This window comes from Monopterus albus, unplaced genomic scaffold (assembly GCF_001952655.1).
Source record: "Monopterus albus unplaced genomic scaffold, M_albus_1.0 scaffold189.1, whole genome shotgun sequence".
NCBI lineage: Eukaryota > Metazoa > Chordata > Actinopteri > Synbranchiformes > Synbranchidae > Monopterus > Monopterus albus.
Genome location: NW_018128069.1, coordinates 431,873 through 453,632, shown reverse-complemented (window position 1 = coordinate 453,632; position 21,760 = coordinate 431,873). Strand labels below are relative to the sequence as shown.

At 45.0% G+C, this 21,760-nt stretch overlaps 1 protein-coding gene across 1 annotated transcript in view; it reads right to left on the bottom strand.

The window, feature by feature from the left end:
• The window catches only part of LOC109970073 (collagen alpha-6(VI) chain-like), a 32,717-nt gene extending 14,213 nt beyond the window's left edge, over window positions 1-18,504 (bottom strand). Inside the window, 17 exon segments of the mRNA XM_020617393.1 lie at window positions 586-648; window positions 1,310-1,363; window positions 2,343-2,387; window positions 2,537-2,563; window positions 2,699-2,770; window positions 4,471-4,524; window positions 5,771-5,863; window positions 7,216-7,361; window positions 7,498-7,576; window positions 8,141-8,496; window positions 9,774-10,352; window positions 11,006-11,584; window positions 11,952-12,509; window positions 13,120-13,677; window positions 13,878-14,498; window positions 15,496-16,065; window positions 18,154-18,504. Of these exon segments, the coding sequence (XP_020473049.1) occupies window positions 586-648; window positions 1,310-1,363; window positions 2,343-2,387; window positions 2,537-2,563; window positions 2,699-2,770; window positions 4,471-4,524; window positions 5,771-5,863; window positions 7,216-7,361; window positions 7,498-7,576; window positions 8,141-8,496; window positions 9,774-10,352; window positions 11,006-11,584; window positions 11,952-12,509; window positions 13,120-13,677; window positions 13,878-14,498; window positions 15,496-16,065; window positions 18,154-18,322 (4,623 nt within the window). The 5' untranslated portion in view covers window positions 18,323-18,504.
• Window positions 18,505-21,760: the final 3,256 nt, after the last annotated feature.

Below are 21,760 nucleotides of genomic sequence, written 5' to 3'. Positions count from 1 at the left end.
GTTTAGCTTTTAACCAGAGCTCAGACCTTATGAGGAAACACACGACTGACTCAGACCTTTCTCCTTTAATTAGACCAATCCAGACATGAGTGTTTACTGGTGTGCCAGCGTGAGGCTCTCAGGGTCTGCTGCTCTGATCATCTGACTGTGTTAAGAGGCCAGGCTGTATGTGCTGCTGAGACAAGATGACTTGCTGCTGTGTCAAGAGAGCAGCACAGAGCTAAGAACCTAAAGCAGCCAGAGGGTCCAGCTAAGAGTCAGGTCCTACAAAGTTGGGAGGGAGACAGCAGTAAGTCGACTACCTGATGGGAACAGACTCCCCTCTGACTGGTGGAGGCTGTTGGAGCTGGGAAGTTCTGCTACCACCCTGGTATCCTGGATAATTGAATCCTGAGAAAAGCCTGAGCTTTGTTTCAACACTCAGTCTCTGAAATGCTTTGGAATCTGTTTTGTGAAGGGTTTTGTCTGATGAAATGTGAGACAAAGAGGTGGAGAAACACCTTAAAGACTCAAATCTATTATGACATCACTTTAACGTGTGTTTCTGCTCCACCTGAGACGCTGAGGACTGTTCTGGGCACTCACCGGATCTCCCCTCAGTCCTTGGTGTCCTTTTGGACCTGCCTCCCCTCTGATCCCTGGGATACCCTGAGGACAACAGTTCAACCTGTCAGTCAACCAGCCGGAGGCTAGAGGTCACCGCCTCCGAGCTCCACTCCCAATGTAACGCTTCTTCAACTAGAGGGGACCTCCGCAAACAGGTCAAAACAACAATAGCCCGACTGCCTAACAAATAAGTACTAACAATAAAACAGAATAAAACTAATTAAATACATAATGTATTTGATTTATTTATCATTTAAAAAGGTGTCAAGTGTTAATTTGATCTGAATGTATCACCAATACTGAGCAGCAAACATCTGTATTTCAGCTTCTGCCATAAACATTTAAATGGGTTTAATGTAAATATGACGTAATTCTAGAAAAGAAGTTCTGCTAAATTTTTTTAATTTTATTAATTTAATCATAATGTAAATGTTATTATTCATTAGCTATAACTATAAAGTTGATGTGCTAACAACACAGGCTAAGTATCAGCAATAATACAATTAAAAATATATTTTACTTTAATCTTGCACCATCTCTTTAAATGTGCTGAATAATCCATTCCTGTCATGTTAATAGATGAATGTGATTAAACCTGAGCTGAATGAAGCGGTGTTGGATCGTCTGGTCTGACAAATGCAGAGACAGACACAGGCATTGATCAGATATTGATAAGAAGAAGTAGAAACAGGGTTTTAGTTACTGGGTTTCCTGGGCTTCCTCTCTCTCCTCGACGTCCACCTTCTCCCGTCACTCCCTGCAAACACACACACACATAGCTCAGCACCATGAGAGCCCCACCACCACCTTTCCTGAACAAACCCGCTCATTTCCTCCATAACAAACACAAAAACACAGAGCTACTGTTCCTTCAGGCAGCATCATTTGATTTTGCTAATCTAATGTTTAGTTCCTACGTCTGAGACAGACACCTCTCTGCTGTGACAGTCTGACGCTGCGGGGCCCCCCGCTCAGGCCAAACTGGGACAACTGCCCCAGCACCCTCCTCCATCACCACGTTCATCGATCTGTCACTCCTCTTACTGTTTATCTTATTTCTGCCTGGCAGCTGATCCTGCTCTACACTTCATGTCATTTTAGTCTGTTTATACATAGTCAAATTATCACCATGGCGTGGACGCTGAGTTAACTACTAGCAGCTCCGGTCTGCAGTGTGCCCATGTAGGTACAAACAACTACTGTGATACTCAAAACAACTATCACGTATTTCCATGTCCTGTTACCTCAGACATGTTATAACAGTGACAAACTGTGTACTTTTTACTGCACTACATGTATCTACTAACTTGATGACTCAAACCAAACACAGTAGAATTATCAGACTCTATTGATCCTCGGTGGAAAATTCACCAATAATCCAATAGTATCACGGACATTAATGTGAAATGGGCCATTCTGCCGAATGATTACTGTTACTTTGGCTACTTCAAGTATGTTTTAGTGTCAATACTTTTGTACCTTTACTTTAGCAACATATTAAATGCAGGACTTTCACTTGTAACCGAGTACTTTTACAAAGTGGTATTCCTACTTTTACTTGAGTAAAGGATGCAATCCTGTTGGTAAGAAACCAACCCACAACAACCTCCTGTTCATTTTCAGAACACTTTCACAAATCCGCCTCACAGCGAGAAAACGTCTGACATTACCGAGTTGCCTGAAGTACTGACTAATGATTTTCTGTATGACAGATGTGTGGCTGCTGGAGTGTGTACCTGTTCTCCATTGACTCCATCCAGCCCGTCTTCTCCATTTCCACCCTGCAATATTGAAAGAGAATCAACTTTTCTCTCTGGCTCTTCTAACTTGACTCTATCTGGACTTGAATATTTGTCCCAACATTCCTCAGCACATCACGTTACTTCCTGGCTTAGTGGACTTTATGATCCAGCAGGCCTGAGTCACTCACCCTGTTCCCCCGGAGGCCTCGGGCGCCCTGCACACATACAAAGCAGCAATCAGACACATCGGCAACATCTGGCACAGAGCAGCTGCTTCTGTTGCATCATATGCATTACTACTAATCACCCAATGAATAAGTGGAGCTCAGTAGTATAACACAGTATTGTACCCTGTGTCCTCTGAGCCCAGCGCAGCCCTGGACACCCTGAAGTCCATTCGGTCCGGGATGGCCCCGCTGGCCCTGCAGGACACAGAGAGAGTGATCAGTGACATCACCACTGAGACCCAACCATGGATGTACTATGACACAGTGGACCCCCGGGTTCAACCTCTGCGGTTGCTTTGCATCTCCTGGAGCATATTTTGCAGCTCCTTACAGCCATTTCTGAACCTCTTTGTGCTTGTTTTGTCTCTCATTTTGGCTGTTTTTTCCTGGTGAGCTTTTTGTTTTCCCATAATAAAGTTCAGCTGTTTTACATTGTCCTTTAGAAACATTTTTCCTTTTTCTGTCAGACAATAACAAAACCCTGATACATTTACAGAGACGTCACAGTCTCTACCCGCCTAAGGCTTACAGACATTTCTACTGTAATTCTGGGACAATAAATCTGACTGACTCTCGATGCTCAGACCTTTCCTCCAGCACCACCACAGAGTTCACCTCTTCACTTTTAACTAAACCATCTCAACATCTACTGGCTAGACTGTGACTCCTGCAGCTCCAGGATGTGTTCTTTATCAAAGTGTATGGAGTTTTCTTATGTAGTTTACCATGATATTGTTACGGTTTCACATCACTGTGGTTCCCAGATTTATGTTTCTATTTATTTGTTCTCTCCCCGCAACTCTGTCGCCGTCATCAGGCACCATGTCATTCACCTGCTACTCAATTCCTCCCGGTTCTGTTCCCCGCTGTTCCGTCACAATTAGCCATCATTTCACCCACCTGCTGCTCGTTGTCTCCCGGTCCCGTCACACATATATATGCCCTGTTCTTCCGCCTCCTCTTTGCTGGTTCATACGTTTACGCTACGTTACTCATAGCATGGTGTGTTCGTGTCCTGAGCTTGCTGTTGGTTCGACTCCGTGTCCCATTCGTTTCTACCGGTTCCTGTTTTCTGCAACTCTGCAGCCCCGCTTACTCTGCGCCCGGTCAGTCTGCAACCTTCGCCGTTTTATGTTTAGGTTGCCTGCTCATCTGCTATTGCTGGATTGCCTACTCGACAGTTAGTGTTTCCTTGCCCAACCGTACTGTCTCCGCTATCCTTCGGCCGGCCCTCCTGCTCGTCCTCTGGTTCCTGTGTCCCCCCCTGGTGCCGGCCCTCCAGCTCGTCCTCTGGTTCCTGTGTCCCCCCTGGTGCCGGCCCTCCAGCTCCGGCCCCTCCTCTGGTGCCTGCGCCCCCCCTGGGGCCGGCCCTCCTGCTCATCCTCTGGTTCCTGTGTCCCCCCTGGTGCCGGCCCTCCTGCTCGTCCTCTGGTTCCTGTGTCCCCCCTGGTGCCGGCCCTCCAGCTCGTCCTCTGGTTCCTGTCTCCCTCCTGGTGCCGGCTCTCCTGCTTGTTCCTCCTGGTGCTGGCTCTTCTGCTCGTTCCTCCTGGTGCCGGCTCTTCTGCTCGTTCCTCCTGGTCCCCTCTGGTCTCCTCCTGGTCTCCTCCTGGTCCCCTCTGGTCTCCTCCTGGTTCCTCCCTGGATTCCTCCTGCACTCCCTGCCTACCTGGAGCCTGTTCGTCTTCTTGCCACCCAGCATTACCTGTGTTTTTGTTCATTAAACTACTTTCTTTAGCTCCCACTCCTCCTGGTCTCTGCCTGCATCTGGGGTCCACACCACACTCACACATAACAGATGTGGCCTTCAATGTGCAGCAGCCCTTTGGTTCACTGTTACTTGGTGAGATACTAAATGATTGAGTAAATAAGGTTAAAATGAAAGCAGCAGCACTCACAGCGACTCCCTCCTCTCCTGGGAAGCCAGGGTAACCTTTCTGTCCAGGCAGACCCTGTTGGAAAAAAACACATTTCAGAGGCAGAAACTTTAGGAGGAGACGGTCAGAACTTTACTCTTTGGGGTTTCCAACTTCATCCTACACCTGAAGATCTTTGCTTAAGTATAATATTTTTATGTAACGCCCACTCTGTCCTTTTACCTAATTACTAACCTTTCTTGATGATATAACACCTTACTCTACCGCTCACCTCAAGGGCATAAAGCTAACAGAACATGTAATATGGCAGCAGGACATGGGGCCTGGCTGCAGCACACCAGCTTTGTCTTTTTTGTGTCAACTGATTTATTTTCACATTTTGAAGAATCCGCGGACATGAACATGAATGGCAACTACTAATTATTTATGCCTGCTAATATTACACATTGATTACTCAGGAGATATTTGTTTAAAATGTTTAGCCTTTCACAATCATACAACTTCAAGAGTTGTGAATTGTCACAACTTAAATTAACCAAGGAACACGAGCGTCACGCCTTCCAACTTTCAAGGTTAGTGGTGGAAAGTAACTGAGTACATTTACTCAAGTACTGTGTTTAAGTGCAGTTCTGAGGTACCACTGGAGCTACTTTATTCACAGCATTTTGTGAGAGAAATACTACACTTTGTACTGTACTGTTTGTGGCAAATGTAATTACTTTCCAGATTTAAAATGTTTCCTTCTAAATTCTCACATGGTTTCATTGCAGTAAGTGAGGTCCACATTTCATAAAACCATCAGTTTGAGAAAAGTCTAAAAACTAGAAACAAATGAGTGAATCTGAATCTTCTGATGCCACTTCAGATTTACCTGGCGGCCCTTAAGAGGGGCCCAACCCCTAGGTTGATCTAATAATGTCAGACAGACTCACAGGAGACATTTTACTGCACAAGCAGTACTTTTACTGCTGAAATTTCAAGTAGATTTCCTGCCCCTACGATTTTGAATAAAGGACTTTAACTTTTAACAGTGTTTTTACATAATTGGTACTGGCACTTTGAGTAAGTGCTCTGAGTACTACTTCTACCCCTCTGCCTTGACAAAAACTGTCATCTGTGTAACAGTATACTTTTAACATTGACTTTGGAATGCGTGGAGAAAGTGAAGCACGTCCTGTTTTACTCTGAAACACCAGCAGTGGAACCAGGTCAGTCTGAGGTCCCGGACTGTTTGCTCTCAGCCCGTACCCACACATTTCACCATGTCTTGGACACCATGTCTACAGTTTGGCTAAAGTTTAAAGGAGCATATTGCAGTCACCTTTGACCCCGAAGGGCCCTGAAAGCCACGGTTTCCTTCATGTCCCGAACATCTGCACATGACTTGGCAGCACTCCCTGTCCGACACTGAGTCCTGCACAGAGACAGAGGTGAAACGAATGAACCAAAAACAAGGTTGATTTCTCTGATTTCTTTGCAGCTTATTTCAAAAGTTTCGTGGCTGGAGAACCAGTAGAATATTACACCTGTCTGCTCACTAACCAGTGAAATATACATGTACAGGATCGTTTGTAATACTGTACTACAGCGAATGCAATTTAATCACTGATTCATGGTCCCAAAGGATAACAAATAGAAACCTACAGGGGCATCCTGACTTTTCAGGCACTTAGTAAATAACTGTACTTACTGAGTGCATGAACTGATTGATATTTATGCCACACTTTGTCAGTGTTTTACCTTTAACAACAATTAACCACTGAACAGGACCTAGATGATGAGCAGCAGAAAACAGATGGCAAAATCAGTTAAAAATAACTCATTTATTTGGTCTACATGTGAATTTTCATGTGGCCAGAGGTCTGTGGGCATTGACATAGCTCCCTTTAGAAATATATTTCTCTGTTCCACGCTGACAAATACAATGTTCTGAGCTGAAGTGACTCTTCTTCAGGTTCAGAGGAAAAGACTGACGTAAGCATTTGTGTGAGGGTTTTCTCTTTTTTGCATGTGTATGATAAAATGGCTGATATTTCATATTAGACATTTCATATTATATTTCTTTGTTCCCTTATTCAAGCTTTTAATAAAAGAATTGGTGGGCTTTATTGTTTTCCCTGTTACCAAATTTGTTTTAATCTTTTGTTTTCTTTTTCATGACAAACTATCATCTGGATAAAAACCTAAATATGTTAAAACCTGAACAAAGACTTGTTTTTCTTCTTCTAACTTTAATGTAATGAGTATATTTATTGATAAGCCACAGTCTCCGAGTGCTTCTTAAAAACAAGGCAGCGCTCCATTAAGCCCCCTGATATTTACTGGGTCCCTGTCGTGTTTTAGCTTCTGCCAAAGGCTGCTCCATGACGTGGTGAATAATTTGTGTACTTTCTCCAGTCGACACTCCCCTGAGGCGTTTTGTCTCGTACCCATTCCTGGACATGCCAGGACACAAAAGCCTTTTGTGTGATCTCATCAAGCTGAGAAAAGAATCTCCCCATCCATCACTTCATCCGAGATCTGAGCTGCTCATCACGAGGCAGACGGAGCTGGTGGACCCACAGACTTCAGAGATGTACAAAGTAACAGAATGTCACTTGCTTCAAAAACAAATTAACCTGTTTTCAGGTATGTCATGAAATTGTCACTTTAGTGCGAAGGGCTGTGCAGTTAGAGTTGGGTGTGTGGGACAGTAAATGTGTCACATGTGGGAACATGTGACACATGCAGGCAGAATTCTGGCGACTATCAACAAAAACAACTTACAATCTGTTTGAGGATGGTGCTGCCGATGCCCGGCATGCCGATGCTCAGAGGAAGCTTGTAGCCAAACCCTCGACCGAACTCCACCATCTGCAGCTGAGAGGGGTCGCGCGCCCCCTCCAGAGCCACAGTCAGCAGAGCGCTGACCCCTGCAGACAATACAACAAACAAAGTTACAAACTTATATGATTTGCCTGTAAACAGCTCGATCAGGTGTGGCCATAAAGCACTCCTAAACTAAAATGTTGGATTTAAGATCAAGGTCACTGTGTAACAGAGTTTTACCAGACTGTTGCAGCAGCTCAGACTCCCGCTTCAGTTCCATCACATCATCGTCGATTCCATCTGAGAAGATCACCAGCACCTAATGGATGTCGGTCACGTGTTAGACTTTTAAAGTACTTGATAAGAAAACTACATCTCATCACTTTATTTTGACAGGTTTGCAAATAAACACCCATATCCAGATTAAATCAACACTAAAATAACTAAGAGTTACAATGTACACACCGCTTGTCACGACCTTGTCTTTATTGCTGTGTTGGTGCAATAACCCAGTGTGAGAAGGAACTGTTGAGCAGATTCTATGCCGAGTCTGCTTCCTCTTGTAAAAACAAAATGCCTTTATTTCAGTGTTACTTTCTCTTCATTTGTAGACCAGTGAGAAGTGGAACAATGGCTGGAACATCTTACTCTAATCTCTGAAGATTTTTGCCTTTGGTTTGCTTGGTGTTATCTTCCTGAAACTGCCTGAATTGCATTAGATTGGATGTCTTCCAGCAAACATTTTACAGTATGTAGTACCAGCAAATTCTCACACCAGTTCCAGCTCACATTTAAACAAACACTCACCTTCACAAACCGTGTCTTAGACTGAGAGGTCAGCACCATACAATGGCAGAGTGGTGTATACATATGTAAAACTCACCTTCACACCAGCATTGGACTGGGTGCTGAACTTCTGTTCGAAGGACTTTAGCATGGAACTGTTGAAATATGTGGGCTCCTCCAATTTCAGGGTCATGACCTTCTTCAATACTTCCTCACTGTAGACCTCAAAGTTGAAGTCATCCAGGATGTGTCCACCGCTGCCCACCACTAGGTAGGCAATGCTGGTCTTCACCGGTGGGGGGTCGACGCAGCACAGGCCTTGTACTGAGGAAATATAATGGGCAATTTCTGGCAGGAAGGACTGGAGCTTGGGGTGTCCACTGACCAGCACCTCACCAGGAGCGCCAGTTCTTTGAGAAATGTCGAATCCCATGGCGATATCAATGGTGCAATCTGCAGCAAAGGAAAATATGTGCTTTACCTTTGGCAGCCATAGATGAAAACAGGTGGGCAGGATGGGAAGCAAGCAAGCAAGCAAAATTTATTAATATAGCACCTTTCTAAATGTACAACCTATGTTACAAGGTGCTGTCCGGTAAAACATAAAAATAAATAAAACCAGATAAAACACATCTACACAAAAAAATTACAGCAAAAATGCATAATCAAAACAAATACATCAACCAGTGAAGTTGTTAAAAGCCAGTGAATACAAATGGGTTTTAACAAGTGATCTAAAAACAGTCAGGTTCAGAGCAGATCTAATATCCCGTGGCAGACATTTCCACAGTATAGGAGCCTGAACCGAAAAAGCTCGGTCTCCCCAATGTTTCAGTCTGGACTTTGGTACTTCCAGGAACAACTGGTTCGAAGACCTAAGTGTCCTTTCTGGTGCATAAAAATGTACAAGCTCAGAGATATACAATGTTGCCAGACCATGTACAGCCCTATAGACGAACATCAACAATTTAAAATCAATTCTAAAACGAACAGGAAGCCAATGGAGTGAGGCAAGAACTGGAGTTATATGCTCATGACACCATGTATTAGTCAAAAGACGAGCCGCTGCATTTTGGACCAACTGGAGCTGGGACATTAAGGCTTGAGAAATGCCAGTATACAGTGTGTTACAATAATCAAGTCTAGAGTTAATAAAGGCATGAATTGCCTTTTCAAAGTCACTAAAAGAAAGTGTTTAACCTTAGCCAGAAGTCTCAAATGAAAAAAGCTGGCTTTGACCACAGATTGTATCTGTTTGTCCACCTTAAGAGCACTATCAAATACAACCCCAAGATTCTTCATGAGGCCTCAGGTAAGAGGCCAAAGAGCTAGGAATATCAGAATTAGTGACACCAGAGTTACCAATTAAAACACATTCTGTCTTACTTTCATTAATATGTAAGAAATAATGTGATAACCGTGCTTTAATGTCTCTTAGGCAATCCATCAAGGTCTGTAATGAGTTGCTCTTCTTGATATTCAGTGGCAGATAAATTTGAATATCATCTGCATAACAGTGAAAAGACAACCCATATTTCATAAAAATCGATCCAAGGAGAAGTAAATACAAAGAAAAGAGGACTGGCCCAAGGATGGATCCCTGAGAACACCACAGTTCAGAGGAACAACAGAAGAAGCGAACTCATCAATGTGTACAAAAAACAGACAAATAGGATTCAAACCATTTTAGAACAACACAGAGAGAAAGGCACAGTTGTATGTTGACTTACCGCCGGGTTGTCTGGGGCGTTTGGATTCGCAGATGGTGTCAACCACCTTTTGCTTTATATTTTCCAAGTTGCCAAAATTCTGCACGGTGAAGAGCCTCTCAGGGGTGCCAGTGATCTGCAGGAGCTCCAGATCGTGGACGTCTCCAATGCCGATGGCAAACACCTCAATCCCCAGAGCCCTGAGATGGTCAGCTGGGTCCTCCACGTCATCCTGAGACTCACCGTCTGTGATCAGCACCAGATTCTGGGAAATCCCAGTGGACCTGCGACTACCCCGGTATGCCTCAAAATATTTCCTGATGGAATCCAGGGCCAGTCCAATGTTAGTTCCTCCACCGAGCTGGTTCATGGCCAAGATGTGCTTGGTCACTTTGTCCTCTGTGTAGAACTGGTTCAGATAAAACTGGTCCTGAAAAGTGCTACTGAACTGGGCAAGTCCGACCCGCACCAAATCTTCACTGACTTCGAAGCTTCTCACTAATTCTGTTGTGAAGTTCTTCATGATGTCATAGTCGCTTGGTTGGATGCTGCTAGACTGATCGATCAGAAAGACCAGGTCAGCCTGCTGTTTTTCACAAGCTGCAAAGGCAAAAAGGAGACATTCGTTCACAACTCTGGTGCTGCACTGTGAATATACAGTACTTCATGTTCATTTATTCTTGGTAGCTTTCAACACTCAGGTTCACTGTTGTTGAAGGCATTCTCTGTGTTCTACTGTTGACCAATGCTGATTTCTGGGGAACTGACTCAGTGGAGTGTTAGGGGGTACACTAACTCCAACCTAACTCCAACTCTGTAATCTGACTTGTCCATTTATTTCTCAACCCTGACTAGCCCCTGTACTGAGACATAACTTGAAAAATCCTTTGTCTAAAATCACAACTTTCCAATTTCCAAATCAAGATCGAGTAGCACTATTGTTTAACTTTATCTACTGTATAAATCCTTGCAAAGCACATTTGTTTTATTCACAGTAGTCTATACGCAAGAAAAAAAGTAAGGCTGAGGTTTGCAAAATTTAAGTTAAAGTTGAATGTCACTAGCAAAAATATCTAGATAGATACTTCTGTTTTAAATGAAAAGAAATGTCCTGCTTTGTGTCTTGGGTGAACTGACTCGAAATCACTAAATTAAAGAGAGTTCAGGAGATAGGGCCCATCTTTATGACACTATGAATCCTTCCACATTCTCTGATAGGATGTAGGTAAGTGCTCCAACACACTGTGTCTTACCTGGTTTGGTGGAAGTGCAGAGGACATGAGTAATATTCTTGTACAGAGTTTCCAAGGCATTGAAGTTATCCACATAAAAAACTCTGGATGTGTCGCCACTGGCCATGATCTGCAGCTGAGTCTTGTTGGCTCCTTCCACTCCGATACTGAAGACGGTGATCCCTTTGTCTCGTAAAGCCTTGGATGGTGCAGCCAGACTGTAACTGTCGGTGGCATCGCCACCTGTGATCACCATGAGAATCTGAGGCACCTGGTCCTGTGCCCGGCCACCGTATTTCAAGTCAAAGTACTGTATAGAGTATGTCAAAGCCCTGCCAGTATAGGTGTCTCCATATGGGGACTTCAGGGCTTCTATTGCTTTAAGAACCTCTGGTTTAGAGTAATGTTTTTTCAGAGTAAAAACAGAGTTGGGGTTGGTGGAGTACAGAATGACCCCAAAGTGAGTCAGGTCCTCGCCAACTGTGGTTTGGTTCACTATCGCCGACATAAACCTCTGCATGCTTCTGAACTTGGGAAGGGTTATGCTTATGGAGCCGTCCACCAGGAATATAATGTCAGCTTTTTCTGTCTTCTTACACTCTGGTTGGAAACAAAGGGGCAAAGAGCAAGTGGGTCTGAACCAATTACAAGTGCATTTAATAATGCAATAATAATGAATCAATAACTCAAGATACTTAATAACTGGGCCAACTGTGAAAAACTTCAGAGCTGTCTGACTTACAAGTTCAGTCTTGTTAGCTACTAAACAAAATTTCAAAAATTTTCCACCAATTAAGATTCAGGATTATGTTTCCTGAAAAAAATGGTTTTAGTGGAACAGTATAATCCAGACATGGTTTGTTGTAGGTAACCTGAGAGTTTGCACCATATCTCTAATGCAATTCGTCACTGGGTTCAATACCAATATTGTCCTGGTGTCCTGTACATTGGGATAGTCTCCTCTTACCTCTGTCAGGATCACAGAGCTCCAAGGCCACCTGGCTCTCCAAGTCCTTCAGAGCATCAAAGTCCCTCTCAAGATACATCCTGTCTGGTGACCCAGTGATCTCCAGCAGCTGGGTGGTGTTGGCATCCACCATTCCAATGGCATAGACCACCACTCCCTTGTCCCTCAGAACCTGAGCAGGGCCCCTGACCTCATCTTGGGCCTCCCCGTCTGTGATCACTATCAGCCTCTGCCTCAGGTCAGGACGCCCTCCACTGGCGACATCAAAATACTTTGACACCTGTGTGATGGCTTCGCCCGTGAGCGTGCCTCCACCAATCTGCTGCATAGCATTGATGGCATTTGACATTTCCTCCTTGCTGTGGTAGTGGTTGAGGGGGAACTCTATCTGTTGGATGGTGGTGAACTGCATGACACCAACGTGCAACTCATTCTTGCCGATGATAGACTTGCTGATGACAGATTTCATAAAGGCTTTCATTTTCTTATAGTCTTCTGGATAGATACTCCCAGAGCTGTCAATCAAGAAAATGAGGTCTCCTGGGATGTCTTTGCAAGCTGTGGACACAGCAGTACAGACATGTTAGTGTGGCCTTCCTCTGAGTCTGCTTTTCTTGCTGTGGGGCAATGCTATTTTCAAAAAATGCTCAGTGTAACCATGCTAACATCCTTCAGCGGTAAGTGGAGCACAACACACACCAGCCACATTTCGAAGACAGAGGGATTAGTCTAGGTTTGGTAGCTGGGGAACAAATGTGATAAAACCGCTTCATTTCTGGAGCTCTGTTGAGCCCTACCGCTGGGCAAAAAGACAGCAGAGGGGTCTGATGCACTGACACATCAGTCTGCAGTGATGTGTCAAGACACCACCACTGTGTAGTCTTATATGTAAGACAATGGAAAAGAGGTCTCCCTGATGACCTACTGTACAGGTTCAGGTGTCCACCATAAACTGATACATCTGTGCTGGTGTCCAACCAGGGAACATTGTCGCATGTCAGTCTCTATTGTGCTTCCATCAACTCTCTGCTACCAGTTGTTCAATAAAGGGATACAATGCCTATTGGGTTAAGGGGTTTATTCTGCTGGTGGGTGCTGCCCTTAACTTCCACAAAGAAGATATGCTAGACATGCATTTTTACCTCCAGTCTAGTTCAGTTTTTCTTACCATCTGTCGAGCAGATGTCTGTGATGATGTCGTCCTTGATGGGCCTCAGGGCATCAAAGTTATTGACAAAGAAAGTCCTCTTTGGGTCACCAGCAATCTCTTGCAGCTCACCTTCATCAGCATCTTTCACCCCGATGGCATAGATGGTGACACCCTGCGCCCTCACTTTTGCTGCAGGATCCTTGACCTCATCGGAGGATTTCCCATCAGTGATGACTATCAGGTACTTCGGGACTTTGTGGCCACGAGAGGCCTTTGCATTGTCAAAGAGCGGGCCCATGAATTCCAGCGCTCTTCCTGTCTCCATCCCACCTCCTAGTTGTTTGATGTTCTCCACAGCATTCTCCAGTGCTGAGGCATCTGAATAGGTTGTCAGATCAAATTCCAAGTCTGGTGAGTCCGCGTATTTTGCAACCCCCAAACGGACATGCTGGGGCCCGATACGGAACGTGTGAAGAAACTCAATCATGAACTTCTTCATGTCGTGGAAGTCATTGGGGTAAATACTTCCTGAATCAATCAGGAAGAAGATGTCTGCTTCATCTGTTTGCTCACAGCCTGGGAAAGGAAAAGCCAAGATGAGTTATTTTCCCAGTGCATCGGCTGTATCCTGTCTTTACATTAATTTACTAAATCTATGCTATACTGTAAATACTGTCAACCTACTTTTTAAACTTTGACTGAAAACCTATTTATGCAGTGTCTATGCAAAGTGTGGATATTCATGTAAACTGAGCCAACCATTAAAACAACGAGACCTTCTTTGATGTCACTTCTTCTTGTGCTGACTGCAATTGCAGAATGAAGTATGTTATGGCAGAGGGATTTCTGCAGGATGTCATCCAGGGCTTTCAGCTTGACAAAGCTTTCCACATTGTACACATGCTTATTGGGGGGATAAGATGCTATTTGTTCCAGCTGGGTCTGGTTGGCATCTCTGACTCCTACAGCATAAACGGTGACTCCAGCTCGACGGAGATTAGCTGCTGCTTTACCCACTGCGTCTTCGGATTCACTGTCCGTTATCACCATTGCCACTTGCTGGATGCCTTTATTTTTCCTGCTTCCTCTTCCCTTGATGAAAACCTTATTCCGGGTGAAGCTTAGGGCAGCTCCAGTGTTCTGACCCCCTCCACGGTAGGGCAGGATTTTAATGAAGTTCAGCAACTCATTCTTGTCATCGAAGGTGTCGAGGAAGACCTGTGCTGTGGGCTTTTCATTGTACAATACGATGCCCACTCTGACTCTGTTTGGGCTGACTTCCAGGCCACCCACAATCGAGTGCAGGAAAGTGCGCACCAGCTGGAAATTGGTGGCTCCAATGCTGTCAGACCCATCAACAATGAACACAACGTCTGCCATTTTGGCTGCTCTGCACTCTGTAAAACAAGCGTATGGCCCATATTTCCAAGTCACCATTCAAATACCTTGCAAAATAAACAATTGGGAATACATTATACAATCTGTTATATTCTGTTTTTTGAGCAAAGCCTTGCTGACAGATGTTCATACGTATCACAACGTGTGGCCTGTCATGTGTCTGTCTTCCTATAAGAGGCTGCACAGAAACATGCATTGTTGCGTACCAATTATTTTAGGACAATATTTCAGGAATGGAGCAGCTGGTAGACCCCTTCAGCTGCTGCCCACTCAACCCAACTTTGGATTGGCCTCCTTCTTCTACAAACCAATGGCAACCAATGACTAAGCCCACCCGCAGCCTCCTCACTCCTCAGAGCAGAAATACAAGCTTTGGGATGTCCTTCATCCTGGCGGATTGGAATGACTTCCAGGTCGAGCGAGGATTGTGGGATGATAAAATAAGAGAAGTGGGATTAACCTTTTGAGAGTCTATAATTCTCTAATCTGACACTGTGACCTTCTTATCAGACAGAGACATCTTGTACAAACTGCTGAACTGTGACAGACTTTAGCTCTTTATTCTGAGGCCAGTCTAGCAGCACAGTGATGATGTGAATGATAAAAATCTAGCACTACTAAAAATCTAGCCCCCTGGTTTACTGTCCAGCAGAGTGGACAGTAAACCAGGACAGAGGGGTCCACCAGGCCTCCCATGCCTGATGTGCTGTCCTAAAAAGGTTCACCATTTTACCACCTCCTGACAGACAGGTGTGTCGTCACCTTAGATCTCAGGCACATGTTAGATCTCTATGTGTGATGCATCTGTGGAGGGTGACCAAGCTACAGTCAAAGCTAACACAACAATCTATCAGCAAGAGAGAGCTCCCATATCTGAGACTTTATACACTGTAATGTGGAAAGGGGGTGACTGTGACTGAACAGCTGTAAAGTGCATGTTCAAAGGTGCACACAAGTGACTAATTAATAATAATAGTATTGTTAAAACTGTTTCACCTCCAGTCAGAATGATCTGCTCTTCCTCTTTTTCGATGATGGCCTTCAGTGGAGGTACGATGTTGGTGACAGAGGGGTACACATACGGTGGAGTTGCTACTAGACGCATTTCCTTCAGTGATGCACCAAGGCTCACCCCTACCACAGTTATTCCTTCTGATTTGATCAGACGTGATGATTTATACACAGGATCATCTGAGTCTTTGCCACTTAGGACAACCAGGTACTGCTGGTAGCCCTGGTCTGCTCGGCTTCCTGCCTCACTGGTGAAAAAGTTGGCGCTGGCGTACTCCAAGGCATTGCCCAGGTTTCGTGGCTCATTGGGTTGCAGTTGGCGCTGATGGAAACTCTTAACAGCATTCTGGACCTCCTCTTTGGTTTTGTAAGCATTAAGAAGAAATTCCACTTTAATGTCTTGACCATACTGGGCCAAACCAAGACGGTAGGCAGATGTTTCGATGTTAAGTTGGTTGACCAGTCCCTCGAGGACTTTCCTGACCTGCCCGAAGTCTGATGCACTCACACCACTGTCTACCAGGAAGAAAATGTCTGCAAACCTTTTTGCCAAGGCTGAAAGAAAAATAAACAGTAAGGCATTGGACAGATGGCTAGAAATGAGGACGCTTGTGTTTCTCTTCATTATAATAGAGTAAATCATACTGTATCTCTACATACTCACACTCTGCTTTATGTCTAATAATTACATGGTAATGATTCATTATTCTTGAGTCAGATTACCAGAACTTTCATTTTTATCACCACTCTCTCTTTAGTCTCTTTTAGTATCCTGGCAGGAATGGACCACTGTGGTCATTAGTAAGTGAACTAGCCAGTTTTCTCACAGGTTGCAAAAGCTGGTAAATCTGAAATTAAACCATTTTCTGGATATAGTTTTGGATTATTTTAAAAGCAGACTGCAAAAAAGCAGACTTACATGGCTGCCTACAACTGAACTTCCTATATGTCCCCACAGCTTAAATGAGGAGACAAAGAGACCTCAGACTGTTCCCACATTAACTTGCATAGCTGAAACAGCATTTGACCCTTTTCTCAAACAGCTTCTGCCTCTTAATGTTGCATATTTTGGCTGATGATCAAAACGTCACTAGAATGAGGCCAATCGCTTCAGAACCTTCATGTGTTATGTCTGCAAATAAAGCATTTGAAATGTTATGTGGAAAAATATATTCTTCCAAAGAACGTTGATTTTACTCAAGTCAGTTACCTTGTTATGTGCAGTACACAGAGCCAGAGTTATCTCAGATTGGGCTTGAAGACTAAACATTTATAACTGAATGCCTGCTTTATAAACTTGAGATATAGCATGATGGGAAATGTGTCACGTCCGTGACTCGGGCCGCCCCCTGTTCCTCGGTGGCAGGCACAGGTAGTTCCAGCAGCTCCGCCCCCGCACAGGTGAGGGGGCGTTCCAGGCGACAAGGCTCTCAATCATCGGAGCAGTACATAGGGTCGACGGTGCGTCCTCGTTGCCAGATTATCATATGTTGTCCTGCTAGTAGAAAGGGTTGCTTTGGTTTGGACTGTTTTTCTGGGGACTTTACGTTTCCCGTTCTGGGTTGGCTTTGGCCATCTTTTGTTTTTGTTTTGTTGTGTGAATTGCTCCTCCTCGCAGAGCTCCCAAGCGATCCTGGGACAGCACCGCCCAGCTACCAGCGCTGCCTCATTGGGGAACCCACACACCGGACCCGGGACCTCTGGCACCAGTCTCCCCCTCCCTGGACTACTCCCTGGGCCTGCGGCGCGCTCAGCTATTCAGGTCCCCAGAGTGACTACCAGAAGCAGTCTGTACCATACACACCTGCTGCGTGTTCTTAAACTCTCACTCTTTGTTCTTACTTAGCGAGCTACGCCTCTCATACACCCCGGGAAACAGTGGTCCAGTCAATCCAGTGTGCCCAGCTGCCCCGAGATCAGCGGAAGAGGCCAGCTCTGTTTTGTTTGTTTTGTTTTTTTCTGCGACGCATTAAAGACGTTTTTCCTTGTCTATCCTGGGTTCGAGTCTGCATCATTACTGGGTCCAAAACCACTCAACACACGGTTTACCGTAACAAAATGGGTTTGGAGGATCCAGTGTTTTTGGAGTTTGACCCTTACTAGATTCTAGAGGTCAGGCTATTTCAGCTTCTTTGATTTTGACCATTCATCTTAAATATAGCCCTTGAAAATTCTTCTTTTAAAACTAACTTTCTTGCAGGATCCCTTTAAATAAAAGTAAATGAGGCTCCTTATTTTTAGTTTCTGCTGGCTAACACTACTGCATAGTTGAAAGTTTCAAAGTGTGTTCAGACATAACACATGGTGAATTGTGTGTTTTATTTATTCAGCCATCTGCCTATTAAGACTTGTTAAAAGCCTGGACTGAAAAAAGAGTAACTGTGTACTGCAGCTCTGCACCACTGTTGACGCTGTGTCTGTTGCACCTGTATCCCACAGTGATGCAGTGGACTTACAACACCATATCACTGCTGCAGGGTCAGAACTGGAGAACACCAAGTAAAAGCAAGTTAGGTGTTAAGTTACTTCTGTACATTTCTACAAACGTGTGGGTAGTTGTTTTCCTCTAATTCTTATGTTTCACAGGAAGATCAATAACTCCATAGGAAGAGTTTCTATTATTCCTACAATCCTTTGCCTTACCTTGCCTCTGAGTCTTGATGGACATGCAAACAGTTTGCAGCAGACCCTCTGTCAGCCCCAGCAGAGCCTGGTAGTTGTCAGTGGTGAACATGAAGTGTTTTGTAGGCTGGTTGGTGATGGATGCCAGCTCCTTCAGGTTGGCATCTCCCACTCCAATGCCAAACACCATGACTCCCTGCTGCCTCAGGCGCTGAGCTGGTGCCACCACATCGTCCTCCGAGCCCCCATCTGTGATGATCACAGCGATCTGAGGCACTCGTTGGTTGGCTCTGCTCCCGGCCTGCTCTGTGAAGTAATTCTTCAAGAGGAAGTCAATGGCTCTGCCCGTTTCTGTGCCTCCTCCTCGGTAGGAAAAACTGTCCACCTGAGTCAGCAGGGATTGCTGATCCTTCAGCAGAAACTCCTGGTACGGTTCATAACTGAATGGTGCCAAGCCAATCCGAACCTTGTCAGGGCCAATGTCGAGGCCTGTGATGATGGTTCGGAGCAACTGTCGGACCTCCTGAAAGTTACTGTCGCCAATGCTGAAGGAGCCATCGACCAGGAAGACGATGTCAGCCACGGTGGCGTTGATGCACTCTGGACAGGAAGGAGAAGAAAGTCAGACTTGGAGCAACAAGCTTGTTGTAAGAATATACAATGTGTTGATGATGTTCTACAAAAACAAAACCCAGGTTTAAAAAAAAAAAAAGTAGCCAGAACATCATAAAACAGTACAACTAAAAAAATCCCCCCAAACATTAAGGAAATTACAATATCTGAATGGAACTGACAGTCTTTGATGCAGTGAGAATGAAATATTGACCTGTGAAGTTTATTCTTGACCTTGGTAAAAGCAGTTGACCTTAAAGTTCGAGAGAAGCTACTAGAATGTATCTGTTAATATTTAAATAAATTACACTGTGATTGTCAATTGTCAAGGCTGAGACAAGACGGGCTTAAAAAGTTTTCTTAAGAGTGAATTTTATTTGGAAACTAAACTTCTAGAGAAACAAAACTCCTCTGGACAACAACCAGTAAGCAATGGCTGGCTCTACCGCTGCTTACAAAGAAACAAGACTTAGATCACTGTACAAGATGCCACATTACCTTGAGCCACTTGAAGGTCTTGGCCAGTTGTGCACAGCGTCTGGATGACGCGCTGAGAAATTCCCTGCAGAGCTGCAAAGTCTGACACACTGTAGACATGCTGGCTGTGCGGCTCACTGGCCATATCTTTCAGTTGGCCTTCATTTGCATTTTTGATACCGATCGCGTACAAAACAATTCCCTTATTCTTCAGATCCTGGGCATGGGACTTGATGTCATCATCCGATTGGCCATCAGTGATCACCACAGCGATCTGAGGCACATTCTGGCCAACACGGCTTCCAGCTGCTTCTACAAAAAGGTTTCTGAGCATGAAGTCCAAGCCCTGCCCTGTGTAGGTGCTCCCCCCATTCATGTAAGGCAATTTGCTGATGTACTGGAGGATGTCCTGTTTCTTCTGATATGTTCTAAGCAGGAACTCTGTGTGCGGAGTGGCGCTGTACTGGACCAGGCCGATGCGGACGTGGTCAGGCCTGACGTCGAAGCTGTTGACCAGCCTGACCAGAAACTGACGGATCTGCTCAAAGTTGTCAGGGCCGATACTCCCTGAGCCATCGACCAAGAAGACAATGTCGGCTACTGCCTCTTGAGTGCACACTGGTGGGGGAAATTGTGAGGTCAGGGAGAGGTCTTGCAGATAACAAGTCACAGAGTGCTCTTACTACTCTAGCAGTTCTTGATTCTTAGAAAGCATGCCAGCCAAAGGTGGAAAAGTGCCAGCGTGACTTACACATGTGCTGCTCGTTGCAAGCCAGACGGTAAAAGACAGCAGCTGGTTGTCAGGATGAGGACAGTTTCTGCACAGGAACAGGGCTCTACAAAGCACTGGCTGTACCATCAGGTGGGCTCTTGAAAGCAAAAGTGTGAGGAAAATATAGAAAGAAGGTTGCGTGGCTTATAGCTGGAGGGGATTTCCTTCAGAAAGTGTTGATGCAAACAGAAAGTCGACAAAGTGCTGATCAGACTGATCTTTCCTTTAACATTTGTCTCCTCAGTTCAACATCTCACCTTACACAAACCTTACATTCATGTGCCTGGTAGCATAAACATTTTCACCTTAACAGTTGTCTTTAAATGTTTTCTTTACCCTAAATACTTTGGAGTGTTAGAAACAAAGACTTTCAGAATGTTAATCATAGTCCAAACTGATGTTGGGCATAAAAAGTGGCCAAACTGGTCTAAATGTGTAGATAATTCTGCTAAAAGTAATATCACAGAGTAAGAGTAGTCTGAAGCAATAAATGCATTTTACACCCTGCAGCCCTGATCAGCAGTGGGTCTGTCTCTGAACCTGGGGCACAAGTAGGGGACAACCTATTATAGCTGGTAGACAACAGTGGAGGTCTATAGCACAGAGTGATAAGCTGAACCAAGGTCTGGACTCATACACATTACACCACATTCACTGGTGCTGCTGGTGTCTGGACAGGGTTTGTGCACAGTAACACACATACTAAATCAATGGCTGTAACCTTTAACCAAAGGATATGAACAGTCTTGCACAGGGTTATTAATGGTGCTCCTTACACACTGAACTACACATCTGCTCAGGGTGGCCCAGTATGTGTGTGTGCTTGCATGTGGCACAGATAGTTTCACAGGGCTGAAGCAGGGGCATGTTAGCATGATCCTCTTTGCACTGGTATACGGCAAGTGAGGTCATAGCTGTATAATTGTACCCACCTGTTGTCTGGGCAGCATTTTTGTCTAAACATGCTGCCATGATGAGGCCAAGGAGAAGACCCCACCTTCCTTCCATGACGGCTGGCTCTCAGCTTTCTCTCTTCCTACAACACAAAGACAAAGATTGCCATAAATGCAGAGGAACATCATCTTCCCATCTGGGGTGGGGGGTGTCTTTTTTTGTTTTGTTTTTTGTGTGCCATCCGCTCTGTCACTGAGCCAAGTCTCTGTGAAGCAAAGAGCAGCGGAGTGTGAGAAGTCAAGGGCCTATCTGAAAGCCCTGTGGTTGACAAGAAGGAGTTCATACATTTTGTTGGCTAGAGAGCAAAGATTCACTAGATGTATAGACGAGAGCGGCGGCTGGGCCCCTCTCTGTCGTTACTTAAGCAGGAACCCCGCTCTTGTCCCTCATTGGTGTTTTCTCCAGGTCCCATAGAGGGCCGCTGCCCCTCCGACCAGAATGTCCACACAGCTTTTTGCATTAGCAAAAATCAGAGAAAGGGTGTTCGGAGTGAGTTGTCCCCCACAAACTCACCCACAAACTGTCCACACTAGGTCTGCACCCCACCCTCTGTGACTGGCTCCTGGACTTTCTGACTGGCAGACCTCAGACTGTCAGGATTGGCAATAGGACTTCAGTCAGCATTATCACGAACATCGGCACCCCACAGGGATGTGTCCTCAGTCCCATCCTCTACACCCTGTTCACCCACGACTGTGTCGCCTCCCACAACATCATCCTAAAGTTCGCAGAAGACACCGCAGTGATAGGTCGCATCTTTGGTGGGGACGAAGCATCCTACAGGAGGGAAGAGGCCGGGCTAGGGTCCTGGTG